We start from the raw sequence: 27,947 nt of genomic DNA, 5'->3' as shown, positions 1-27,947 counted from the left end.
CTGAGCACGGGCGCCGTGGGCGGGGCCAGTAGCGGGAGCACGTGTCCACTTAAGCCCCGCCCGTCGCTTGCCCCGCCCCGCTCGTGCCGCGCGGGGGCCGCCGGGAGCTCGCCCTTCCCATGGTGCCCCGCGGCGGCTGAATGGGGCAGAGCCAAGATGGCGGCGGGCGCGGCCCCGGCGGGCGGAGGCGCCCTGTTCGAGTGCCCGAGCTGGTGAGAGGGGCCGGCGGGGCGGGGGCCGCGCCCCCGGGGCCACCGAGCCGGGGCGGGGCCGGCGGGGGCTGAGTAGGAGCGCGGCCCTTTGGGGGCCGCTGTCAGCAGCGCTGCGGGCCCTGCCCACGGGGCCGGGGCTGTTCCCCGGGCTCGAACGGAACACGCGGTGTGGTACAAATTAAATATTCTGCTCAGGGGATGTGTCTGGTGCGGGAAATCTGCCAGCTTGAAACAAGCCCGGGTCGTTTACTATATTGAGTTAAGAGGTCAGGGCTGGATGAAGTGTTGGAGAAGCACCGGGCCTGTGAATTGGGCGGGTGGGGGCCGTGGAAGGGAGGGATCCCGTGAAATCCCCCGGCCTGCGCTCCTGCCGGGAGCAGAGCCTGGATCAGGGGCCTGTCGCTCGTGTGCTTTGCGTGTTTTCGGTGCATCACGGAAGCGATCTCCCTCCGCGGTCTCTGGGTGCTCGAGCAGCGGGGCGGGCGCGGTTGTGTTTTAAATGGCCCGGACAATGACACACCATCGCACCCGAGAGCGGGAGCCGCTCTGTGCCCGCCCTGCCCACAGCCGCGGTACCTCAGTGCCCCGGGACAGTATCCAGTGCGTGCACACAGAGCAAGCGTGCTTTCTAATTTTGACCTGGTTTGTAAGTGCCTGCTTTAGGTGGTAAAGCCATTTAACTCTCTCGTGGAAAAGAATTCCTCATGTATTTTAGGATCTTGTTTGTGCTGAACATACACAACAACAAACATCTACATGAGGCAGGGTGGTGTTCCATAAGGTGATGACACAATAAAGTAGATAAAGCCAAAAATTATTCTGGATATTCAACTTGAAATTTGAAGTATCATCTGTTTTATTTTTTTCTTAGTGTTTTTATACAACAGTGATTACAACATGTATTATATTCCCTGGTAAATTGGAATGTCTTGTGCCTTTGAAAGCTGTAGATGGAACAGCTTGTGAAATGCTTGGTCTCAGTGGCTTGGATGGTATTGCAGAAGAATTCCTAAAGAAATCCCATCTGAAGGGGAGGCTTGGAATACCTGTACCTGTGAGGGCCTCCTCAGGTACCTGTTTTTGTGGCTTTAGCTGCAGCAGGGCAGGGTCTGACAGAACTCCCCGCTGCCCTGGTGTGGTTCTGGAGCACAGTGTGTTGTGCTGAATGAGAAATGGGATCCAAGCCAGGAGGGCACAGCTGAGCAGGAAGGGGGGCATGTTTGGATGCGTGTTTTATTCTGACAGTTCTAAGATTTTTGGTAATTTGGTTTTTACAGCCTGAATGTCCTTTTACAGTAATAATCCAAAATCCTTCTTGGGTGCAGCAAAGCTCTTGTTGGACTCTCTCTTTATACATTCTAAGGAAGCTCTTTGTTTTCCCTCAGTCTTCTGCACATTGTAATAGTTTCAGGGACCGAGTTTGGTCCAGCCGACCCTGTGTTTGTACATGTGTAGTAAAGGAGTGCCTGATACAACTTGGTCTTGTCCAACCGGCACGTGTAGACATGGCAGCTAATATTGGTGAAAGATGTGTGTGAAAAAAATTAACATTTTCCCTTAATGCTTCTTTTGAAATGGGTAAGCTGTTGTTTCCTGAGTGTAAAAACAAAAAAGTAAACTGGCAGTAAGCCGGTCTGGAGAACTTGCAGTCAGTGTGTGTGTTCTATGAACCCAGGATGGGAAGTGTTGGGTCTTTGTGGCTTCCCCCTGTAGGAGCAAGGAGCTCTCCTATCAGGAATTAATTTATTCCTGGTTTATCTTTACAGTCTGCAAAACAAGTAGAATATATTTCATGTTAAAGCTTTGGATGCTTTCTACTGACATTTACTGAACTGAGGATTCCAGCTCATGGTTTAAAAGTGTCTGTTCCTTTCAGAGCAAACCAGAGCACACACAGGTATGGTGTGGAATCAGTGATGGGCCTTTCGCAGGTGGGATTCTCCAGAGTGGGGATGGTTTGCAGTAGCAGGCTTGGACCAATAATGGGGTCACTCAGAGCTCTGACTTAATGGAAAGTCTTAGTGCAAATGTGTCCTGCAGGAAACCTGGTCTCACCCAAGCACCGAAAAGTCTCCTGCACAGGCAGCACTGCAGTTCTTTGTACCAAGAGCTTTGGGTGACCAAGAGCATGGAGCTGCAGAGAGTCTTCATGGCCAGTAGCAGCTTCTTCTGTAGTGAATTTTCTTCAGTCTCATGGACCTGTATTAAAATCAAAATCACAGGCTTTACCTGTCTGTTTATTTTTCTGCCTCTAATGGAAGTTGGCTGGGGGCTGTGAACACCAATCATATGACAAGTATATCTTAAATATAATCAAAAGGAATATTTTTTTTTCTTTGCCTTTAAATTGTTCCCCATGCTTTTGGGGTTTGCCTCCATCATTGTACCTCTTCCCTATCATGGACAGTGTTTGAGTACCCCATTTCCAGAAAAGACTTCTGCTCCAAAATTCACAGCTTTTATCAGGCTTAAGTTGTGGCTTTGATTTAGTTTTTGTGCTGTTATATGTTACTTCTTTGTAGTCCATAAAATACTTGTTCTTTCTTTTCTTTGTGTTTCCAGCAGTTAAACTTGCTCAAGACAGATGAAAAACAGTGGTTCCATCTGAATAGTACTTGCTGATGCCAGAACTTGTTTATGCCTGTACTGTAACTGTTCCATACATATTACAGATTTGAGCTGTGCATTTACAGGTGGAATAAAGATGTTGCCAGTACTTCCTATGCATTAAAATTTAGCCATACTGTGAGACTAAAAAATGTCTTTAGACAACAATTACGTATCCTAGTTTTATTAAGAGTTTTGCAAACCTTCTTGGATGGTTTTAGAGGGTAAAAGGGACTTCTGTGAGGTGCAAATTATCTGGTGTGTTGGTCTGAAGTACACCGGATGTTTAATGGATACTGCCTGCCTCTCCTTTTGTCCTGGTGTAATTTGCATTTGGAATTCTGAATTTCTTTACTCTGTCTTGACACGCCAGAAGTGGGGATGTCAGGCTCATCCTGGAATGGCACATTTGAAATAGTTCGTTTTAAAAGCCCCAATTGTTTCTCTTCAGTTTCCTTGAGCCGAGAACTGACTATTCCTGGCAATGCTTTTACACAGATTTCTGGAGAAGATGAGCTCCAGAGTTCTGAAAATTCCACCCTGTCCTTGAAGTCGGATGTGAAGCTGTGTACAGTAGTCACAGAGGCCACCATTTTAGGGTGTGGCTAAATTAAGGTTCTGAATCCATGTTTAGAAACCCAACAAATTGACCTAATTTTGAACTAACACAACAGAATTAAATCTGTCCTCAATAGCTGCAACTCAGAATTTCTCTTGATGACTTACTTCAGTGTTGCTGCAGAGTTTCAGCTGGATGTGGGTGTTGTAACCCTCCTGGCATGTCAGCATTGAATCTTTGTCTTGGGGAGGAGATCCTGCCAGCTGATTTGTGAAACTTCAGTGCTGTTACTTGGCCACTGTAGCCACCATCACATCTCAGAGTGTTGATGGCCTTCATAGAATCATAGAATAGATTGGGTTGGAAAAGACCTCCAAGATCATCAAGTCCAACCTCTGATCCAACTCCAATTACTATATCATGGCACTAAGGGCCACATCCAATCTCTTTTTAAAAACCTCCAGGGATGGTGAACCCACCACCTCTCTGGGTAGGCCGTTCCAATGCCTGATAACCCTCTCTGTAAAGAATTTCTTCCTAACATCTGACCTAAACCTCCCCTGGCAGAGCTTGAGCCCATGTCCCCTTGTCCTATTGTTGGTTGCCTGGGAGAAGAGACCAACCCCCACCTGGCTATAACCTCCCTTCAGGTAGTTGAAGAGAGTGATGAGGTCACCTCTAAGCCTTCTCTTCTCCAGACTAAACAACCCCAGCTCCCTCAGCCTCTCCTCATAGGACTTGTGCTCAAGTCCCTTCACCAGCCTCGTTGCTCTTCTTTGGACCCGCTCCAGCACCTCCTACCTTTTCAAAATGGTTTGTCATTGTTACTCAATATGTTCCTTGCAGGCTTGACCTTAGCTTGCGCTTCTCTTTCTCTTTTTGCTCATCTGTCCCTGCTATTTCCCATTGCTCTGTAGTTCTGCAGTGGAGGGTTTACCATCAAGGGCAGCAATAATCTGTTCGGTTCCTCTCAGAATCATCCAGACATACGGCACAGAGACGTGGCCTGGCCTGTGAGCATGAGGTGGTGAAAGCAAAGAAACACATTTTTCTGCTTCTGGTACAAAAGAAAGATTTCTTTGCTTGTAGCTGTTTTAATCTTTTAAAAACTTGTGCTGGAATTTGTTTTTGTTCAGTGGTATCCCTTGTAAATATTTAATTACTGATTGTTGTAAGCAGTTGATGTCTTCTATAAGGCCAGCAAATCCATGGATGCAGCTGCTGTGGGAAAATCTGAGCATCACCTGCTCGACTGTGTAGGGAAGGGACTAATTATTCATGGCAGGAAAGCAGAGGTGCTGTGTCTGCCAAAGCCTGACAGTCAGATGGGCCGTCTCTCTTCAAGACTGTTGGTTACAGGACACACAGGAAACAATCATTTTAGGAAACAACCATTTTAGGAAGCAATAGAGGGGTTCATAAAAAAACCATGAATTTATAGGGAATTGACTTTGATGAGGTAATAACAGCTGACTAGTCTGTGGGCTGACCCTATTAGTGTTGGGGTTTTTTATTAATTACCTTGACAAAAGCAACCACAACAGTCATTGGTGACATAAGTGTGGTCAGCATAGAGGCCAGAGAATTATCTGGTCCTTGTGGTATAATATGAAGACCACAACTGTACAAACAAGATAAAGTGCAGAAGAGTATGATGGAAAATGGGGACTAAGAACAACAACTACTTCAAGCCATAAAGTAACTATTCAGAAGTAAAAGGACACAAGTTTATATTCAGAAATAAGAGAACAGATACACAAATATGTCAGCTGAGCACAGGGTGACCATCAGTCACCAGTAACACAACTGTCCAAAAATTAGTGAAAAGATTTAATACTGTACCTGATATGTAATAATTTGGGACAATCCCAAGCACATACACAGGCTGGGTGGAGAATGGATGCAGAGCAGCTCTGAGGAGAAGGACTTGGGGGTGTTGGTTGATGAGACGCTCACATGCCCTGGCCACATCCACTGGCAGCCCAGAAACCCTTCCTGTGCTGGGCTGATCCCACAGTGTGGGCAGCAGGGGAGGAGGGATTCTGCCCCTCTACTTTCATGAGAGCCTACCTGCAGTGCTGCCTCCAGCTCTAGGGCCCCCAACAAAAGGAGGACTCAGAGCTGCTGGAGAGAGTCCAGAGAAGGCCGTGGTGACAGTCTGAGGGCTGGAGCCCCTCTGCTCTGGAGCCAGGCTGGGAGAGCTGGGGATGTTCACCTGGAGAAGAGAAGGCTCTGGAGAGACCTTAGAGCCCTTTCCAGTGCCTAAAGGGGCTCCAGGAGAGCTGGAAAGGGACTGGGGACAAGGGATGGAGGGACAAGACAAGGGGGAAATGGTTTTCCACTGACATAGGGCAGGGATAGATGGGATATTGGGAAGAAATTCTTCCCTGTGAAGACGGGGAGGTCCTGGCACAGGTTACCACAGAGAAGCTGTGGCTGCCCCATCCCCAGAAGTGTCCAAGGCCAGGTTGGAGCAACCTGGGATAGGTGTCCCTCTCCATGGCAGGAGGTGGAACAAGCTGAGCTTTGAGGTCCCTTCCAACCCAAACCAGTCTGGGATTCTGTGTGTGAGGTAGAGAAGTGTCAGTGCTGTTGTAGAAGGTGCTCATGAAAATGTGTAGTCTGTCTTAATTGTACTTATTAAAGCTTATCTGTACTTCAAAAAGGGATTTTTTTTTTTATAATTGAAGAGAAAAAACAAGAAACTTAAGAATGGAAATTAAAGGATTTGATAAAAAAATTAGTATGGAAATCAAGCTGTCAGAATAACAAAGCTTTGGAATGACTTCCTGGTAGGCATAAAGGTTACAGTCCTGTCTTCTGATTTCTACAGGTAAATTACAGTGCCAGTATACCTGTTCTCACTCTGAAAATGTAGGAATAATCTTATGAAATAATTGTTGCATTCACTACTTAATACTCATTTTCCTATTTAATTCAGTGCCATTTGAATTAATTTTTTGATATCATAAAACCTGTAATTCTCTCTTAATAGAATATTTATGGCCTTGCTCTCAGAAATTAAATTTTGTATGCAATTTCCAAATTTCACTGTGTTCCGTGGAGACTTTGTTCCTGAGTAAGTAATGAAGGGAACCAGAGTGAGCCACTAAAATCTAGTTCTGTGTGGAACTGCATTTGTAACAAGAAAAGGTGCACAGTGCCAAGGTGAAGTTGGGCAAATGCTTTAATCCAAGTGGAACGCTTTGTTTGGTCAAAGCAGCCATGTTTCTCATCAGAAATATTCCATAAAACAATGCATTTTTTTTCTACATTCAGGAAGGGTCTGTAATATCCAGTCTGAACCACAACCTTTTTAAACTTTGTTTCTTACAACTGGAAGTTTAGCCAGAATAATGTTTCTAAGAGCAGAGGAAGTTGTCTCCTGAGCAGGCTCCAGTGCTGGCCTGGGCTCAGCTCCTGTGCTGTGTGTTGTGCCCTGAGAAGGGCACAGCACTCGTTTCCATTACCAGTGCACACGATCCACAACAACTCTGTGATCAACCAACATCTCAGTGAGAGGAGGATTTTATTTATTCTGATTTCTTTCTGTAGAGAAGAGCATAAAACCAGCTGAAATCATTGGAAACAACAGCTCAGAGGGTTTCCTGTCACACTGTGCCTCAGCCTGAAGTATCCCATCCTCTTCTGTCCTTTGGCCATCAGGCACAAAGGATTTAGGGAGCTCTTGAGAGTGCCTGGCTGAAGCCACTTGAGGTTTGCAGTTTGTCACTCTTTTTATCAGTTCTTAAGAACTTTCTGACATTTCTTTGAGTTCCTTGGACTCATAGTGAAGAAAATCTCTGATGTGTTATGTCCTGATCCAGAGAATTCCTCTAATGATAGTGTCCATGGCCATGTTCTCTGTACCAATCAGCTCCGTGAATTTTCTGGAAGGCTTCACTTCTCCCTGGAAGCTTTGGCGATTCAGGGGTGGTCTGAGCATGCTGTGTCTCCATTAAACTCACTCAACTAGTGATCAGCAGTAGGTTCCCAGGTGTTACTTCCAGGTCACTTGCAGGATGCTGCTCTGTGGAGGCAGGAGATTTGCAGGCACTGGGGACTGTGATGCACTGTCTGGAGGGTACAGAACAGCTGCTTGTTGTCCATTTTTAAATGTGCTGGAGCAGATTTCTGATGGGAGAGCACTGGGCTTGGGGCAGTGCTAAGGGCTGTCCCTGTGTCTTCTGTGGAGGGGACAGTCTGCTGACCTCAAGTAATTCTTCATCCTTCAGAACAATGTAGGAAAATTAGTTTAGTGGATATTTTAGCACATTAGTTAGTGGAAGAGGACTTTTTTCTTTTAATATTGGAAATAAGATGGAAAAAAATGCTTTCCTGTAACAGCATAGGGCACGCTTTCTAACAGACTTTCTTCTAGTAGATTTTCGTGAGAGATTTCCTTTCGTGTTTTACTCCTTGATCCATGAGGTGAGAGGTGTGATAAGGCAGAGCATGTGAGGGGTGGTTGATAGTTCCAAATCCAGCCATTACTTCTGATCTTTGGTGACTCTGGAACTAATTAGTTTAGAATTTAAAACTGGAAAATCTTTCTACTTTTTTTGATTAAAAGGCTTTTAAAGTATTTAAGTTGGGCGGCCTGAACTGTGACATTGATTTAATCTGTTCCAAAGGTGTTTTCTAACAGAAATTACTTCTGTGAGTTTGTTTTCATGGTATTATAATCAGTATTTACAGCCTTCCTGTGTTCAGTGTTTTGCAGGAATGGGTAGATAGGGGAAATACTGCCTACAAAGGATTCTCAATCCGAAAGAAGCCAGAGAATAGATACATTTTTCAAGTAGTTTAATTCATAGCTGAAGACACTGCCTTGTGCTACTACTGGGCTTGTTTTATGAGTTCAAAATAAGTTGAAGGTAAAGGCAGAGTAAAAATAACAGCAAGGGTTAAATAAAAAATAGAGGTGGCAATGAAAAATCAGAGCTGATATATGGCAAAAGATGACCGTCAGGCAGGAGTCAGCTTACAGAAGAGGACAATAGTTGTGCTACAGCACTTGGGAGCTCTCCTGTGACCTGTCAGGTACAGGGAGGGTGTTGCTGAAATGTGTATTGGGACAGACACATGACCATTGAGTATCCAGGAAGAGATCACTGAAAGGAAAAGCAGAGGCCAGGCTGAATAAGAAGTAGAGTTACCTGTAGAATGACTTTGTTGAGAGGTTTACCTATGTGGAAAGAAAAAACAAAGGTTGGGGAAGCAGCTGTTGTTTGATCAGAGTAAGGCAGCCTTGTGAAGATTATCAAAAGTTGCGTTGCAGAGTAACCAGAACTTGGCAATTTCAGAGGACTGGGGAAAAACAAGTTTTCCAGTGCTCAAGGGCAGAAAGAGGAGATAGTGAGAAGTGGACACGAATCCGTGACAGGAACCTGTCTGTCAGAGCAAACTGAGCATTGAGATCTGCAGGGAGCACAGGAGGAGACAGCAGTGCTCAGGTGTAGCCTGGCTGTAAGATCCTTGAGTAGTGCTTAAGAGGAGGCAGTTCCCTGACTGGTCTATCCCCCACACCACCATAATCCTGTTTCTAGAAGCAGTCACCACTTCAGCAGATTGTCCTGGAGCTTCGCAATCTCTGCTTTTGCTGCTGCCATTCGTTCATCCATCAGTATTAACCATGTACTCATTAGGGTGGTATATCCACAGTCGTAGAGAAAGGGCCTGGCAAGAAAACTTGTCCAAGTCCCAACTGACAGATTCAGAAAGGGACAGAGAGATCTGGGAAGGCTGATGTAATGGATTGGGAGCAGCAATATTGCTTGGGAAAGAAATGAAGTAGCAATAACAGAAGACTGTATTGTGTTAAGTTACTGAGGAGAACTGACCTGGGGACACAGAAGAAACCATCACATTTTAAGGCACATCCCAGAAATGTGAACATCTGTATTTAACCCCCTCAAACAACTTCAGTTACCAGTTACCTTTTTTTCTTCTCCAGCCACCCTGAGAACGTGGCTGCCCACTGACACTGTTTCCTGGGCTGGCTCCATGCAGGGAGCAGAATGGGAATGTGATCTCTCTGGAGTTCCTCAGAAGGGCAGTGGTGCAGCTGAGAACTGGGTCGCTACTGCTACCTACCCAGAAAGCTGGTCCAGCCTCAGAGACAAACTGCAGAGTGTTATCCGTGAGGAAGTGCTAGAGATGCAGACTTTGAGGGATCTGAGTGGAAAAAGAGCCTTTGCTGCCAACACCAAAGATCCCGTGTGGTGCAGGGCAGGGTGTTGGTACCCTGAGGGTGTCATGGGTTTGAGCACTGCAAATGCCCAGTACCCTTTTGCTGATCCCTGTGGGTTCTCCCACGTGCTGGCATCTTGCTGTGCCCTGCTGAGTCCCACAGGCTCTGTGCTGTGTTTCCAGGTGGGAATAATGCTGGCTGACAGGTGAATCTACCCTCAGGAGGTGAGCAGGGAGGAGCTGTAGGGCTGGGGGAGCTGAGCTGCTGTTGGGGTGGAATGTGGTGGGAGAGGATTGTGCTGCTGTCCCCTGGTGGGGCCCCTCTGATACTGGAGTCTGTTCTGTGCGATCACAGGTGAGCCTGGAGGAACTCTGGCAATTGGACAACACCTTTATAATATTACAAGAGTGTGCAGAGACCTTTTGGGGGTTTTTGCCGTTACCAGTAGTGGAGGGGAAGGGTGGTAGAAATTCCTGTTCCCCTCAGAAGCCAAGGGTAGAGATGTGCTGTTTTGAAGGTGACATGAGAAAAGAGAGCCCTTGAACAAACAGTCCCAGCTTACCTCCTTCTATACCTGTTAGTCTCTTCCTGCCTTATATCAAGTTCTCTCAGGAGCTGCTCTCTTGTGTAAATCAACTGGTTTCCACCTGGAGAGGTAAAGCTTGAAATGCCTCACATCCTGTTACCTTCACTCTTCCCATAAAAAAATCTTGGTTTATGTGTTTTCAGAAGGAATCTGCAGGAAGGAAAATTATGGGATTTTCATATTTTCCCCAAATTACTTCTGCTTACATTTGTGTAGGTTTGGTCTGAGCTCAAAAAGAGTTTTAGCTCCAACACTAATAAACTTTTTATTAAATGTTTTGATACTATATTTTGCCTTTCTTTATTTTCCAGGGCAGGAAAACCACCACCTGGCTTACACCTGGATGTAGTCAAAGGAGACAAACTCATTGAGGTATGGAAATTGGGTTTGATGGATTTGGTGTGTCATGTACATAGGCACCAGCAGTAGAACATTTCCCAGCATTTTTCCACACTTACTCATAAGTATTTCCTTTCTCTCTCGTATTCATTATTTTCAAATCAGTTTGTTTTGCTCTGAAACTTCAGAATGAAGTGACTTTTTTTCCCTTGCCTGTGCTTTAAGGCAGCCTCGCGCCATGCAGGGCTTTCATCGTTTATCTCCCAATTAACTGCACTGATTGAAGGGATACAGCACTGCAGGGCTCAGCAAGCAGTGACACAATTATTGAACATTAAACCTGCCCTAGTAAGAGAGACAAAAAATAAAATGTTTGTAAGGGAGACTCCATACTTTGCAGAGCCTGATTTCTTCCAAACTTCATTTTGGACCAAAGTTGACATTTTCTTCCCTGTAAGATACTTGCACAGGAGGTGCCACACTGCAGCAGAAGGTACATTGTCCCAGGAACTTCAAGAGCAGGAATTGAATAATGTGGTCAAGAAATCTCAAATACAGAAGAGTAAAAGTAAAAGCTCTTCCCTTTGTACCACTTGTTCTGAGAAACCTGTCTGGTCAGATAATTTTTTATTTTATAGTAAGGTTAACCAGGCACCCTGTATCTTGTAGGAGTGCTGCCCTGTCCTACAGTATGAAACACAGTTGGATTTTTCCTCCCACATTCAGGATCTGTGAACATCACAGATACAGCAGGTTAATTTTATTACAGCAGAGGAATTTGTCTGTTATGCACTGCCTCATTCTCTATTTCATATTTTGTCTTATGTCACACTTAATGAATAAAGGAAAGCTTCTAACAGGGTTGACAGAGACGACCCAAACCAGTGAATGTATTTTAGCTGCGGAGAGACTCCTGACTTGCAGTTGGCTAGAACAGAAATTTTTCTGGCCAGGAAAATTTTGCAAAGCTGAGCCAACTTTTCTGAACAAAAATTGGAAAATTAAGAAAGCAGTGTTAGATCAAGATTTAGGTAGCTTAAAATCTACCACAGAAGCATGAGACAGTATTAAGTGTTCCTTCTGGTGTCTAGCAGCACAGATTTAGTGTTTGGAATTTGGTTGAGTTACCGGTATATGCTTTGCACAGGAAAGCAGATAGAGATGTCACAAATAGGTGTCTCACAAATAAACTTGTGTTTTCTCAGGCCAGAAACCAGTAAAATGAGGCTTTTCTTTATAGTCCATTGCTGTTTTGAGAGAGTGCTGTTACTCTGGATTTAAAGACAAGAAATTGGCAAAGCCAGTCTTGACCTGAGAGATCTTCGTTCAACATTCATTGGAAAGGAGATAGATACTGGCACACACGTACTGCACATTCAGAGCAGCTCCTTTGTCCTACAGAATGTGGCTGAGCTGGTTCATACCAGGACTCCAGGACTCTCCTTCACCAACACTGTGGCTCTCAAACCCTTTGCATTGTGCTTGTCTTGGAACCCTGGGCCATGTTTTCTGCCTCTCCTGCCTCTGTTACGTGTTCAGAATCATGTTCAAGCTCAGAGAGCTGCAGCAGGATTGTTCCTGAGCTCAGCCTTCTCAATGCCACACACCTGCTTGTGCAGCTGCTTTGGGCCTTGCACTGTGTGTAGGTGATGGCTTCAGTCCTCTAGTCTATGGTGGTTACCTGAAACAAGGTCCTGTGTGTGTGCGTGGGAACTGTGCAGCAAATGAGCAGCACCTGGATGTGATCCGCGTGTTTCCCTGTTCGGTACAGCTGGCAAAGAGTTCTCCAGTTTTGTCTGTCATGGCAGACAGCAGTAGCCAAGGAAGAGAGCTGTTAAATCCCGTGGGTTACTGAGCACTTGGTACTAACCGAGCCATCAGTGTCCCAGCCTCGTGCCGAGGCCTGAGGGTCACCCTGTGATCGCTGGGTCTGCAAAGTGCAACAGCAAAACAAGCCATGCAGTGTTTAAGCTCAGTGTGTGAAGGAAGACACTGGGTTATAGCTCAGAGGCACAGAACATTTTGGAAACATGTTGAAGTAAAGTCAATAGAATTATTTTCTCTGATGGCAATTTGTTGTATTTCCAATTTATGAATTTGTGTCTTTGCAAAACTCTCGAAGTGCTGTCCAGTCAGGGACAGGTTTGTGTGTTTGTGTGTAACAGGTGCAAATGAAAACTTACAGGATGCTTTTGGTGTCGGTTGTGGGCAAAAATAAGAAATTGTTTGGCCAATTTTTATGATACTTGAAATCATGAGATAACTGCTTGTGGAGCTGAGCACTATTTGTGGAGGAATGAATCAGCTTCTGAAGATCCACTTGTTCTTATCAGGGCTGTGTTTACACAGGACTTTTTTTCAAATTCACAATGAAAGGAAAAGTTAATGCTCGTCTTTCTTACAACATGGAATCATAGAATTCCTTAGTGCAAAGGTGTTGAGCATGGGAAGAGTCAGGTACTGATCTAAATGAGTAAGGAACTGTGGAATATGGGACATAAATCCAATGCTGGGAAGCTGAATCCTCAGAGAACCTAACCAGGCTTCCTCAAAAGATGTGTTGTAACAAACAGTTATGGTGTTCTCGGATCAATAGCTGGATGAAACAACTCTGATCCCAAGAGAAGATATCAGTAAGACTCATGGAACAATGGTTAAGGCTTGCAGGGAAAAGCCTTGAAAGGGCACACTGGTGTGGAGAGTGTACAGGGAGGAGGTGGATGGATCTGTTTACCGGTGGGAGAAAAAAAGTAAAATAAAATTCAACCAGAAAAGATGGAGGAGACCATGTACTAATTTAAGCTCTTCATCAGTGGCTTATACTTTCTGGTTAACTCTGAGGAGTCTTGTGAAAACCAGCATTTGTAAAGAGACAGAAAGTGATGATAAAGTGTGCAGGTCAGGGCAGAACCCAGAAGACTCAATATAGTGATTTCTCATGTTTTTAATCTTATTCAAATTATTACACTGAGGCTTTGAGGTGTGTTGCTCTGCACCAAACACAGATAGATTCAGGGGAGATGCCTGCATGTTTTACATGTCCCAGCTGGAGGAAAATCACTTACATTTTGCATTTGCACCTCATTTGTCATGAGACCATGTAGTTGCAGGTGAATTGCCAATTAAGCTGTGATTGCTGATTTATCAAATGACATGTGGACTCACAAAGAAAACTTTTTATGGTGTAAGCCTAAGTATTGGCACTCTTGTGGATTTTCTGCCAGTTTGTGTATCACTGAGGAGACTGATGAGTGACCTAAAAGAGTGAATAAACATACAGAAATAAATTAAATGCTTATTACTGAATACCAGATGGTGAGAACTTGCAGCGTTGGGCCTGACAGATGTTCAGCAGAACACTGGAAAATCCAACCTGGAAAATAGAGCAACCTTGGGGAAAAATTGGGAAAAAAACAGTGGGGAAGTGACGTGACTGCAGCAGTGCTAAAGCCTTGAAGTTCATAGTTGGTGGGCAGGTAAATAGATGCGACTTTGCAAGGTGACCTGTAGTAGAAGCTGAGGTCCATGATGGGATTTTTGTCCTTGCAAATAAGGCAGAGGAGTATAAATACTGTGTCTTAATTCAAACTGTCTCCTTATTTTCTCTATGACTTGGTGGTGCCACAGAATGAGGAACTCTCGGGGTTGTCGCTGTGTCAGTCTGTCTGAAAAGCCCCAGAGCAGCCACCTGGACGTACTCAGATACACTGGCTTTTGTAGCTGAGCATGTGATTTGTACCTGGCAGAACTGAGGAGGAAACACATGCTGACTGGAATGGTGCTGCCAGAGAGGGGGATCCTCAGCATCAGCCACCCTACTGCTGTAACCCACAGCTTCCCTGGAGCAGCTGGGACACCCATCTGACCAAAGGCACAGGGAAAGATTAACACAGGGAAAAAAGGCTTTGCAGCCTGAAAACTTGGCTCAGATGTGTGGCAGTGAGACTGAGGAGAGGATAGAGGCGCTGGGAACAGAGGGAGGGGGAGGAATCCATGTGCTCAAGCAGGCAGAATGCTAGTTCATCTCAGACTGGTTCATGAGGTTTTCTGATGGAAAATTTATCCTCAGCATTCCTTTGATGATGCTGTTGAAACGTGTGGGCTTTGTTAAATGTTTCAAAAAGCAGGAGAAGCCTGTTAACAGATGTGTAACGCACTGCCAGCCTTTACTTTGTCCAGCTGGAGCAGGAAAATATAGATTAGATGAAGTTCTTGGGAGGCAGGGAGAGGGTTCTCCACCTGCCGTGCTCAGGTACTGTAGCATTCAGGTGCAAGAAGTTCCCTCAGCAACATGGTCTGGTAATGGAAATACTGCAGGACTTTGTCAGCATGTCCCTCACTTTATAGAGATGGTTTATGGAACTTATATTAAGGTTTCTAAGATCTTGTTTGAAGAAAAGATTAGAACTAGGATGAATAAAGAAGAAATGCCTAAAATTAATGGTTTACTTGAATAGACTAATATGTATTCCAGTCACACCACATATTCAGTATAGTTTTACATCTTTATACCAGAGGTCTGGAAACTCCTGCAGGTCCAGTTCTGTACAGAAGTATAATTTTGATGTTGAGTATCAGACCAGAGATCACTGAGCGTGGGTTCCTGCCTTGGACAGGGCCCAAGGTCAGCAATCGAGGAATGTGTTAAAATCTTTGGGTGCAGATGTGATAGAGAATCTCATGATTTGAAGAGGCTGTCTTGTGTTGGCTGGTAAAGAAGGAAATAACTGGGACTCTCACACATTCATCTGTTCTGATTTTACAAAGAGCAGATTTGAGTTTCTGTATTTAACAGTACCAGACTAAACTGAAATATTGATGAGCTGTTGATGCTTCATTTTGAATTTGCTCTGTTTATTCATGTTCTTGAATTTTTTCAGGAAGATCCAAAAGATTCTAGGAGTCTAATATGCTTCTCTGTTTGACATTCTACTCAGAAACTCATCATTGATGAGAAGAAATACTATCTCTTTGGGAGAAATCCTGATCTGTGCGATTTTACCATTGACCACCAGTCTTGCTCTCGTGTCCATGCTGCCTTGGTCTATCACAAACATCTCAAGAGGGTTTTCCTCATAGATCTGAACAGCAGTAAGTAGTGTGGCATTTAACCAGACAGAAGTGCAATATTTCAGTGCTTAAACATTCTGAATCTGAGACACTTTGTCCTTTCCCGCTGTTGTTTGCACTGTGTGGACAGATGGATATAATCGGAATTTGCATCCTAAGGAAAGATGGGCAAGGGTTAGAGCAAAGGAGTGTCTGCTCCTGTCAGCTTACATCTGCCTCAGTGGTTATTTAAAACATTTCTAGATTCTTTAAGAGGCAAAAGGAGAGGAGGAAAGCGACTTGGCCTTCACAATTTTAGCAAATCCTTCTCTTGGGTAGTTTCCCAAGGTCTGAAACTTGTCATGTGGTTTTTTCCGCTGTCTAGACATAGACATAGACATAGTACATTGGGACCTGCAGGAATACAGAAAGTAAAGGGTGTTTGTAATTGATTTCCATGACTTTTTGAGGACTTCTGGTGTGTGTTATCTCAGTGTGTGAGATGATGGGTACAATGTACATAGCCGATGCTCTCAGCAGTCCCTCAGTGCCTTGTACCTCGGAACAGTTGTTACAGTTTCTGAGATTCTCAAACTGGAACTGGAATACCGTGAGCCCAGTCTGGTGACTAACAGGCTATTTTGCATTTTGACGCCCTCAGCACATGGCACGTTCCTGGGTCACATCCGCCTGGAAGCCCACAAACCACAGCAGATCCCCATCGACTCCACGGTGTCGTTCGGAGCCTCCACCCGCGCGTACACCCTGCGCGAGAAGCCGCAGACGCTGCCGTCGGCGGTGAAGGGGGATGAGAAGATGGGTGGTGAGGATGAGGAGCTCAAGGGGCTGCTGGGCCTGCCAGAGGAGGAGACAGAACTGGATGTGAGTACGGTGGCACACTGTGCCTCAGTGGCATTGCCAGCTAGGACAGCATTCCCTGCTTGTTTGCCTAAAGTCGTGGAATCATTTAGGTTGGAAAAGACCTTTAAGATCATCAAGTCCAACCATAAATCTGACACTGCCAAGCTGCTACAACTCACCCCTGTAGGCGAGGGTTCTTGTTAATAGATCCCTTGGGGCAGGTTAGAGTGAAATGACACCGAATGACTGGTGTTTATAAATACATATATATGTAGGGTTTATTTTAGAATAATTCGTTTGCCATGGAAAGGGGGGCTGGAGCTGTTTGGGTTATTATTATCTATAGTAATATAGCTAAATAAAAGCATAAAAATAACACTTAAGAAAATATATAAGAAAAAGATAGAAAGGATAAGAGCAGAAAGATCTCACCACCTATGGATCCAGTGATGAAACTTGATTGTTGCAATTTTGATGTCCTTTGGCTGAAGTGATGGTCACAGACTTGATCTGTCGGTGGTGGGGGAAGCCCTTGAAACACAAAATCCATTGGGTTAATATAGGCTTAGGTTTACATGGGAATGCCCAGGTAACTCCCCTGGGGGGGATTTGTTTTACACTGTCCGTTGCAAGCCTGTGGATCTGTTGCAACACTGTGGATCATGCACAGTCCTCTGGTGGAAGGCCCCAGAAAAGCTTCCTGGGGGCACTTTGGGGGTCTTTGATGGTTTATGACACCTTGCAAGACATGACAGCTGCCTCCAGTAATGCCTCATCAGAAGGGATGAAAATCTTCAGGCCCAGGTGTAAATCATAGAATCATAGAATCAGATGGGTTGCAAAGGACCTCTGAGATCATCAAGTCCAACCCTTGATCCACTACCACCACAGTTGCTAGACCATGGCACTAAGTGCCACATCCACCCTCATCTTAAAAACCTCCAGGGACGGAGAATCCACCACTTCCCTGGGCAGCCCATTCCAATGGCTGATTACCCTCTCTGTAAAGAATTTCTTTCTAATATCTAACCTAAACCTCCCCTGGCACAGCTTAAGACCATGCCCTCTTGTCCTGCTGCTGATTGCCTGGGAGAAGAGACCAACCCCCCACCTACCTACAACCTCCTCTCAGGTAGTTGTAGAGAGCGATGAGGTCTCCCCTGAGCCTTCTCTTCTCAAGGCTAAACAACCCCAGCTCCCTCAGCCTTTCCTCGTAGGACTTGTGTTCAAGTCCCTTCACCAGCCTCAATGCCCTTCTCTGGACCTGCTCCAGCACCTCAACATCTTTCCTGAACTGAGAGGCCCAGAACTGGACACAGTACTCCAGGTGAGGCCTCACCAGTGCTGAGTACAGGGGCAGAATCACTTCCCTGCTCCTGCTGGCCACACTGTTCCTGATACAGGCCAGGATGCCATTGGCCTTCTTGGCCACCTGGGCACACTGTTGGCTCATGTTCAGCCTCCTGTCAATCAGCACCCCCAGGTCCCTTTCTGCCTGGCTGCTCTCCTGCCACTCTGTTGTGGCCAAAGTGCAGGACCCGGCACTTGGCCCTGTTGAACCTCATCCCACTGGAATCAGCCCAGCTCTCCAACCTATCCAGATCCCTCTGCAGAGCCCTCCTGCCTTCCAGCAGGTCGACACTCCCTCCCAACTTGGTGTCGTCTGCGAATTTGCTAAGGATGGACTCAATCCCCTCATCTAAATCATCGATAAAGATATTAAACAGAACTGGACCCAACACAGACCCCTGGGGAACACCACTGGTGACCAGCTGCCAACTGGATGCAGCCCCGTTCACCAGCACTCTCTGGGCCCGGCCCTCCAGCCAGTTCCTAACCCAGCACAGAGTGCCCCTGTCCAAGCCGTGGGCTGCCAGTTTTTTCAGGAGTATATTATGGGAGACAGTGTCAAAGGCTTTGCTGAAGTCCAGATAGACCACACCCACAGCCTTCCCCTCATCCATCAGGTGGGTCACCTGATCGTAGAAGGAGATCAGGTTGGTCAGACAGGACCTGCCCTTCCTAAGTCCGTGCTGGTTGGGTCTGATCCCTTGTCCATCGTGTAGGTGTTGTGTGATTGCACTTAGGATGATCTGCTCCATAACCTTGCCAGGCACTGAGGTCAGACTGACAGGCCTGTAGTTTCCTAGGTCCTCCTTCTGGCCCTTTTTGTGGATTGGTGTGACATTTGCCAACTTCCAATCATCTGGGACCTCCCCAGTGAGCCAGGACTGTTGGTAAATGATGGAGAGCGGCTTGGCGAGCTCTTCCACCAGCTCCCTCATCACCCTTGGGTGGATCCCATCTGGTCCCATAGACTTGTGAGGATCCAAGTGGCTCAGCAGGTCGCTGATTGTTTCCTCCTTGATTACGGGGGGACTGTTCAGCTTCATATTCCTATCTACGTGCTCCAGAAGCCAGCTGTCCTCAGAGAGACCTGTCCTACTGTTGAAGACTGAGGTAAAGAAGGTGTTAAATACCTCAGCCTTTTCCTCATCTTTAATAACTATGTTGCCCCCCATGTCCACTAAAGAATGGAGGTTTTCCTTGTCCCTCTTTTTGCTACTGATGTATCTATAGAAAGACTTATTTTCCTTAACAGAAATGGCAAGATTGAGTTCAAATCTTGCCTTCATCTCTCTGATTTTCTTTCTACATGACCTAACTAAATTCCTGAACTCTTCCTGAGTAGCCAGTCCTTTTTTCCATAATCGGTAGGCTCTCTTTTTCATCCTAATTTCCCTCAAGATCTCCCTGTTCAGCCAGGCTGGCTGTCTTCCCTGCCGGCTTGCCTTTCGGCAGACTGGGACAGCCTGCTCTTGTGCATTTAAGACTTCCTTCTTGAAGTATGTCCATCTCTCCTGGACCCCTTTGTTTTCAAGGGCTGTTTCCCACGGTAACCTCTGAACCAGTCTCTTGAACAGGCTGAAATCTGCCCTCTGGAAGTCCAGCGTAGAGGTTTTATTGATGGCCCTTCTTGCATCCCTGAGTATTGAGAATTCTATTATTTCATGGTCACTGTGCCCCAGACGGCCTCCGACCACCACATCTCCCACCAGCCCCTCTCTGTGAACAGCAGGTCTAGCAGGGCCCCATCCCTGGTAGGCTCATTTACCAGCTGGAGCAGGAAATTGTCTTCTATACACTCTAGGAATCTCCTAGACTGCCTCTTCTCTGCCATGTGGAGTTCCCAGCAGACATCCAGCAGGTTAAAGTCACCCACAAGAACAAGGGCTGGCGATTTTGAGACATCTGCCAGCTGCTTGTAGAAAAATTCATCATCCTCATCATCCTGGTTGGGTGGTCTGTAACAGACTCCCACCAGGATGTCAGCCTTGTTGGCCTTCCCCCTGATTCTGATCCACAGGCACTCAACCTTATCGTTACTGACTTCAAGTTCTAAAGAGTCAAGAGGCTCTCTAACATACAGAGCCACCCCTCCACCTCTCCTACCTTGCCTGTCCCTTCTGAAGAGCTGTAGCCATCCATGGCTGCACTCCAGTCATATGAGTCATCCCACCATGTTTCTGTGACGGCAACTACATCAGAGCTTTCCTGCTGCACGATGGCTTCCAGCTCCTCTTGTTTGTTGCCCATGCTGTGTGCATTGGTGTACATGCACTTCAGGTGGGCTGCTGATTTCGTTCTTAACTCAGGTTTTCTGTCCTTCGGCTGATCACTGGAGAGCCTGGTTTCAATCCCTTCCCCCTTCAAACCTAGTTTAAAGCCCTCCTGATCAGCCTTGCCAACTTATGCGCTACAGTCATCTTGTCCCAGTATCTCCCCCGGAGAGGGAGGGGAGTTTTCACCCCTGAGCCAGTTGTGTAAGGAAGGACATTGCCATGATAAAAAGCACTATCCCACCTCACAGGATGTGCTGCTTTTCAGCCTGTTCCCTTAACTGTCTCAAAGCCCAGCTTGTCCCCTATGGTGGTGGATGTTCACCCCCTCTGCCCCTGAGCTGTTCCCTTGCACATCATCAGCAAAGCACCTGCTGCTTTTGCAAATGGCCAATTGTTTGCGCCATTGAACATTACCATTTCAGTCCCTCACACAGGCCCACCCCTAAACCATGTCCTTAAGTGCCACATCTACATGTGTTTTAAATACCTCCGGGGATGGTGCCTGAACTACTTCCCTGGGTAATACTTCCTTAGGTTCAGTTTCTTAATTTCTTGGTCGTGAAGATAGTCTGAGGTGTTTCTGCTGACAGATACACCTAAAGCATCTCATCTGCCATGATAAACCTGTGATCATGTTGCTTCCCAGAATCAGGGACATAATAATCTTAATATCCCAGTGGTCATCTCACTAAGGCTTGCCAGGGCACACATGCTTCAGGTCGGGTGGTTTCCCACATTTTTCCCATTGTCAGATACCTGTGGGAGAAAGCAGTGTCTGTGGCATTCACAGGATTGTGGATGTTGGAAGGGAACTCTTAGAATCATCAACCAGCTCAAGCAGGGCCAGCTGGAGCGACTGCCCAGGATCGTGCTCAGTTCTGAATCTCTCTGCAGAGACCCCACAGCCTCTCAGGGCAGCTCGTTGCAGCCCCGAAGCTCTGCGTCTTCCTTGGGGTCTGAAGTTGAAACTAAACAGTGGTCTTTTGATGTGCACAGTCACATGACTAAATCAGATTTCATACACTAGTTGCTTAAACTCTTTCGTCTCCAAATTTGCCATTAGAACCTGACAGAGTTTAATACAGCCCACAACAAGAGGATCTCCACGCTGACCATTGAGGAAGGGAACTTGGACATCCAGAGGCCAAAGAGGAAACGGAAGAACTCCAGAGTGACGTTCAGTGATGACGATGAGATCATCAATCCGGGTAAGGACTTTGCTTTAATATTTAGTTGATGCTCTTCAGGACCTCCTTCTTATATTCTCATAGGGATTCCTCATGGCTGCATATGGATAAGGCAGTCAACATTTGGGATCAGCTGTTTCAGAGAAGCTGCCACATGTCTCACTGAAGTCTTTGACCTCTCTCTTGTTTCTTCTGTTGTACCTGTAAAGTAATTGTGTGGTCTGTGCAGGATGGGGACATCACACTCAGCTTCATTGCTCAATATTTTGTCAGATATTGGAAAAATGTCATGGGTCCAGAAGGAGGAAGGTTAACATTTTTTGCCTTCTTTAGAATCTAAATGGGAATGGAACTTGTTTGTTTTTCTTTGTCCCCTAATGCTTTACTTACCTGTTGCCTCCAGGGTATCTGTCTCCAGCTCAGAGGGTCTTTGCTACTTGTCTGCACATCTGAACCAAGTCATCCTCCATCCTCATTCAAACTGATGCATCTGAACACATCCAATTCCGAATTAGTCTTTTTTTTCTCCTTTAGCTGTTCTGTATTAATGGCATTCCTGTCAATGATACTTTATATGGATAGTATTCCTGTTAATAAGAGTAGCTAATTAATGAGCCAGCATTTTGAAATATGGTCTGGAGGTGGTTCCATTGGCACAGTAGAGCACCCAGAGTGACCATTTTGATTTATAAGGTGATGCAGTTCAGTGCTCAGAACATCCTAATGCAAATGCCAGTCATTCACATTGCAAAAAAAAAAGATAATTTTTCCAGACTTTCAGGAACTTACATTGACTGCTTCTGACTACTCCTTCAAGGCCCCCCAAGGACTTTGGAGACTGGCTGCTGTGCCTTTAGCATGTGCAGTGCCTTGTCAGCAGCAGCTTTCAGCCCAAACTGCAGCCTGTGTGATCCCAAACTGCTCATCCAGCTGCTCCCCTTCCCATTCTTCACTTGAGGAAAAGCATTCCTTACCAAGATGCCTGGTGAGCCACCTGGAGACAAAGCCACTGGGTGTCCCCTGAGCCCCATTCTTTGTTTGGTCACACTTGTGCTCACTGGGAAGTGCTGAAGTGCTGGCTTTGGGAGGAGAAGGTCTGTGTTCTGGTTTCCCACGTGGATTCTGTTTTGCCCGTGTCCTCACTGAAGGCATCGCTGTTCTTGCTTTGCAGAGGACGTGGACCCGTCTGTGGGGCGGTTCCGGAACATGGTACAGACAGCAGTGGTCCCTGTGAAGGTACGGAGTGACTCCCACGTTCCTCATTAACACCTTACATTGATGAACTCACTGTATGAATTGCACCTTAGAAACAGAATGTTCCAAAGTGGCAAGTGCTTCATTGTTAGGCAAAAGTGATGTCTGTGTTTCACAATTGTCTTTTTTTGCAAATTTGACCATTTCCCTTCAAACCCAGGTTTAGCTCTTTTCCTCAATAACACATGGGATCAGTGGTGATTTTTTTTTTCCTCCCAAAAACAAACAGTTTACAGAAATTCGATGCATTATTTCCAGACATCAGTTAAAATTGTGGGAAGTGTGGAAAATAGAAGGTAAAAAAAAGAGGTTGTTTGTTTAAATACTGAGTGCTAAAGGTTTCATAAGGTTGTGTACTAGAACAAGCAGGTTAAGGCTTTGCTCCAAGATGAGCGTCTGCCAACAGTGCTCTATTTAATTGGAATATGTGAAGAGGAGGGAAGATCTGCAAAGCTTCAGAGCAGCTAAGCCACTGTGTAACAGCAGTTCCACTTGTTGCTGGTATAGACTAAATAACATCACATGGAGAAGGATACTTTTCCATAAGCCCAGACTGCTGGAGAAGATTCCAGTGATCAGGAGCAGAATTACCCAAATGATCTCGAAGTTGCAGTTTCTTTCTGTGGGGGAGGGCGGGTTTGTGTTATAATACTCTCAGGCACGTGGCGGGATTGTTGGGGTGTCCTGTGCCGGGCCAGGAGTTGGACTGGATGATCCTTGTGGGTCCCTTCCAACCCAGGACATTCTATGAGTCTGCTGGCTAAAGACTTACTCAGTCTTCGTTCAGGACAAGCTCAAGACTGGCAGGAGTATAGAGGAGGTGAAAAGGTGCTCAGGCTTCATCTGAGTTACACCTGAGCTTCAGCTTCTGTCACCCTTCCTGCACTGTGCATCTTTAAGAGTTTATGATTGTGGTTGTCAGGGAAACCTAGAAGAAAACTTGTGGGACATTGTCTGTAGGAACTTTGTATGTGGCAGATTTAGATGCCTTTTTGGGGGGAAATAGCCTTGGCATCGAGTTTGAAGAGCTTGATGGTCTCATGCCTTTACAATAATTCTTTCAATTCTTGTGCCTGCAGAAGAAGCGTCTGGAGAACACGGGCTCGCTGCCCCCGGAGGACTCCACGTCCCGGCGCATGCAGAACTTCCCCTACAGCGGGGGCTTGTACGGGGGGCTGCCCCCCACCCACAGCGAGGCGGGGCCGCAGTCGCACGGCGTGCACGGCACCGCGCTCATCGGGGGGCTGCCCATGCCCTACCCCAACCTCGCCCCCGACGTGGACTTGACTCCAGTTGTGCCCTCCACAGTGAACATGAACCCGGCTCCAAACCCGGCCGTCTTCAACCCCGAAGCTGTGAATGAACCCAAGAAGAAGAAATATGCCAAGGAGGCCTGGCCGGGCAAGAAACCGACCCCGTCCCTGCTGATCTGAGCTGGGCTGAGGGAGGGTGGGAGTCACCAACTCCACAAACTCTTCATGTGCGTCTTTTTAAACTTTCAGTGTCTAACAGATGTAATACCGAGATTGGAGAAGTGAAATATCCTTTAAAGATCTGTCTTCAAACATTTTTATATGTCTGTTTAAAAAAAAAATATACAACTCCCGGCTCCTTTTGAACCAAAATCCCTGCAGCCTTTTCTTAGCCACCACTGTCCCAGAGATCTTTACACTGAGTTTGGGTCCGCCAGTCAAAGAGGCAGTCACACAGTTCCATTATCACTTATGGCGTGGCCCTGCAGATCCGTGTGTTTTGGTGACGGGCTCGCTGTGGGTGACACTGTTCCTGCTGGACATGCTCACAGCAAAATGTTTCTGGGGCCAAGCCTTGCAGAGTCCCATGGGTAGGAGTTGTAAAACTTGCAGAATATAGGTCAGCTTTTATTTTTTATATTTTCAAAACCCACCTATGTGGGGCATTCTCTTTTTATTATTATTATTTTTAGTTTGCCTACAGCTTGTTTTAATTTCCATGTAAAACACTAGAGCATCCCATGAGTCGTAAGTTAAGATGGACAAGCAGTAGGTGGGTTCCTTAGCTTTGTTCCAGTGCTGCAGGGTGGGGGCTGTGAGATGGGTACTGGGTGCACAGGTCAGAGTGTCTGATGGGGAGACAGGCACTGTGCTGTGGTGCCAACAGCCCTGGTGACTCCCCTGGGATAACTCAGGGTGAGGTTAACACAGGGAACAGTTTCTTTTACATTTGGTGGCCCTTGTAACTTAGTGTAATTTTTATTTGCAAATGGAACTTTTAGCGTATATGAGATGCAACAGGACACAAAGCTGAGCAGTTGTCAGCAGAGCCAGAGGACTGGTTCCCTTCCACACCTAAACCCCCAATCTGGAAATATTTTGGCTGCTGGGAACAGCAGGTGAAGATCAAGTGCTACTGAGATCCAGAATAGGAATTCTCAGTAGAGATAATAAAGCAGTGCACAAGCTGGTTTCATAATACCACATTTTTTGATTCCTTCATCACCTTTTCCCATTGAATAAAATGAGAAGCTTGATGGGTTGTTGCTCCAGCCCTTCAGATCTGTGGGCTTAGATTTGAAAATGATTCACATGTCCAGACACTGTGGCTGTACTTTACACAAGGTAAGGCCAGAGCTCTCTTATTCTTCGGTTTGCTCTGGGGTTTTTGTAAACTCCCTAGTGCAGTTCAGCTATAAGTCACATTCCTTTGTTGTTTGGGGGATCCAGAAAATGTGCACCAAAATGAGAGCCTGCTCACTGTGTGCAGGACTGTGGCTGCCTGGTGAAGTAGTGCTGGGGTGCTGGATCAGGGCTGTGTTCCAGTGCAGGGAGTGCTAAATGCACCAGACCCTTTTGGGCAGATGCTCCAAAATCCAAGTGAGTTCTGCTCCGTGATTGCTTCTATCGTGTCCCTGAGGTAAAGCTGCCCCACTCACGAGAGCGATGGATTCAGAGACTGCTCCGTTCCCTCCTTGCACCATCTGTCCAGCTCACACTGTTCCATGGGTGGTTCAGCACCTGCTCTTTGATCCAACTGTGCTGTTCTGTGTTTAGTTGCCATTGATGATTCAGCCCTCGGACATTGTTCTGCTTCCCAGCACTCCCACAATGACTCTCCAAATCTTTCTCCCTTTAGTCTGGCCTGTAGGATTTTCGTTTCCCACTCAGTTGCTTTCTGAAGGCAACTCTTAGGATAAGAATAGTCAGGGCAAACAAAAGTTGAACAAGTTTTCTTCTTTTTCTGTTTTATTTTGGGGTTTTTTTGTCTGTTGGGGGGGTGGTTTTGGTTTCTTTGCAAGTGGCTCTTTGCAAGATTTTTCTTGACAAGGGAAGCTTCACTGCTCATTGTTTTTTAAAGCTCTTCTCCTCCCTGGCTCTGAACCAGCTCTCGTTATTTCAGAGCTTAGGGGCCACGGCTGGCCAGGAGGGGACAGGAACATCCAGGGGCTTTGTACAGACGTTTGTACACTTGTGTAATATGTAATAGGCCTTTTCACACTTCTGTTGAGCTTTTTAACTGTAACCTTTACTATGTTGTAAATTAAATGCGGATTTTGCCAGTTTGGAGTGTAGTGTATTCGTTCCAGTCTGCACTGGTGCAGCTGAGGCTGCCCCTTATGCTGTGGCTCATAGGAGGATCCTACCATGGCAAAGTGCCCTTCTCCCTGCAGGCTTTGTCCTTGGGCTGCCTCAGGCTGCAGCTCCTAAAGCTGCTCGTGACCCTCTCTGCTGCCTCGTGCTGCACTTTGGCACGAGTGACACCTAACAGTGGATTTTGAACAGTAGTTGCCTTTGTTTTTCAAGTGGAGTTTTTCCTGGTTCTGGCCTAATTCTCTCTGTAAGTTGTACTTCAGAGCCCAGCTCTGCTGCTCTCATTGCCCAGGCTGCTGCTCTGACAGAGCAGCTCTGAGCCTTGGGCAGGCTCAGTCCCCTGTCCCTGGGGACACTGCAGTGAGAAACACTAACCTGGGGCCTGGTTACAGAGAGCCATGGGACCTGCACAGGGTTGAGCTTTGCTGAAATCAGCAATACTTGTGCTCTACATAATTTTTTTCCCAATGCAGCAGTGGCTGGGGAGGGTACATTTGCACTGTGGTTTTGGCAGCAGGCTCACAGTTCATGTGCAAGCTGCTCACCTGCCACAGGCAGAAACTGCTAGTGCAGGTGACGGGGTTTCCTTTGTGGTCTGACACTGTCAGTGTGGGTTGGTGAGCTGTTCATCTCCTGTATTAAATGAAGGATTTAAAAGGGAGGCAACTTGCGCAATAATCAGAAGACCTCTGCAGTGTGAATGCAGAGATGGGAACAAAATGGAGACTAGTTTGCAGCTGAATCAACAATGATTGAGCTAAAGAAGATAGTAGTGTTTTCCAGGAACATCTGTCTTTGCAGCATTCCCTGGATTTTCACTGTAACCCTTCCTTTGTCTTTCGGTCTGGAAATACAAGAGGGCAGCACCGGGGGGCAGCCGCAGAGCTCGAGGTGAGCTGACAGGGGGTGTGTTCAGAGCTCGAGGTGAGCTGACAGGGCTGTTCAGTGAGGTACTGATGTGGCAGACCCTGCACTGACACGCCTGAAAGCAGGACTTGTTGGAGAGGAGCTGGGATCATCCTGGGGCCCTTCAGGAGAGCAGGAACAGCTTCCAGTGCAGAACAGGTGAGTGTGCACTTGTGCAATTACACCAAGGACTTTGAAACCTCAGTGGCACGGGGAGAGACCACAGGAGAGGGCTGGACTGCAAGACATGGCTTGGGACAAGACCTGGGGCTGTAAGGGCGGTTGCTGGGCTCAGGAGTCAAGTGCTGTTTGAGATGTGCTTTTTCAAAAGCAATCAGGACAGCTGTAGGTTCTTTGATCTCAAAACTCTCAATCTAACAGTAGTAGGTAAAGGGGAAAAAATGTTTCTGCTTTTGCTTCTCAGTACCAGGTACAGCTCCTCATCCATAGGAGCTGTGTGGTGTCACTGGGCCTTACCTGCTGGTTGTGGGAAAGGTAATGCTGGAGAAAGAGGGAGAGTGTGAAGTAAGACTGGAGCCAGTTTAGGATCAACAACTGTGGAGTTTGAGTCACAGGGTTAAATGACCTTTCCCTGAAGGTCCCATAACCAGTAAAACAGCAAGAGCAGCAGCTTTCCAGCAGCCCTGGTGGTGGATTTGGTTATTGTCTTTTGTTTTGTATGAATTTTCCAGAACTGATGTCCTCCTCAGGGAAGCTTTAAGAGAGAAGCAGGTAAAGAGCATCAACCTCTGTTCTCCACCCTCTTGTAGATCACCCTTGCTGTCTCTTTTGCCATAATATCTGGCAAACATCTGGGAAAGGTTTCAAGCACAGTTGCAGAATGGTAGAGGAGGAGGAAGTCTTAAATACTAAAGCTTAAACAATACCGGGGCGCAGAGCGAATGTGGGGGCAGGATCGCCCCGGACCGGCGGTCCCCCCACGGGGCAGCGTCATCCCGGCTCCCCCGGCCCTCCATCATTCCCGCCGGGATAATCCTCCGCACC

The 27,947-nt window shown here is 46.5% G+C and overlaps 1 protein-coding gene and 1 non-coding gene across 3 annotated transcripts; both read left to right on the top strand.

Moving 5' to 3' along the window:
* Window positions 1-100: 100 nt before the first annotated feature.
* Window positions 101-24,089, top strand: PPP1R8 (protein phosphatase 1 regulatory subunit 8). 2 transcript variants are annotated; one of them, XM_027666506.1, is made up of 7 exons: window positions 101-212; window positions 10,469-10,529; window positions 15,434-15,587; window positions 16,207-16,427; window positions 21,093-21,237; window positions 22,388-22,452; window positions 23,550-24,089. In XM_027666506.1, exons 1-7 carry the CDS (start codon window positions 157-159, stop codon window positions 23,901-23,903), a joined length of 1,056 nt encoding a protein of 351 aa, XP_027522307.1. In that variant the 5' UTR covers window positions 101-156; the 3' UTR covers window positions 23,904-24,089. The 2 variants fall into 2 exon arrangements, with proteins under 2 accessions (XP_027522307.1, XP_027522309.1); XM_027666508.1 differs by lacking the exons at window positions 101-212; window positions 15,434-15,587.
* Window positions 12,350-12,514, top strand: LOC113958369. Its single transcript, XR_003531497.1, has one exon.
* Window positions 24,090-27,947: the final 3,858 nt, after the last annotated feature.

This window comes from Corapipo altera, unplaced genomic scaffold (genome assembly GCF_003945725.1).
Source record: "Corapipo altera isolate COAL_440 unplaced genomic scaffold, ASM394572v1 92, whole genome shotgun sequence".
Lineage (NCBI taxonomy): Eukaryota > Metazoa > Chordata > Aves > Passeriformes > Pipridae > Corapipo > Corapipo altera.
The sequence above is the reverse complement of the archived record's forward strand: the minus strand, read 5'-3'. Positions and strand labels throughout refer to the sequence as shown.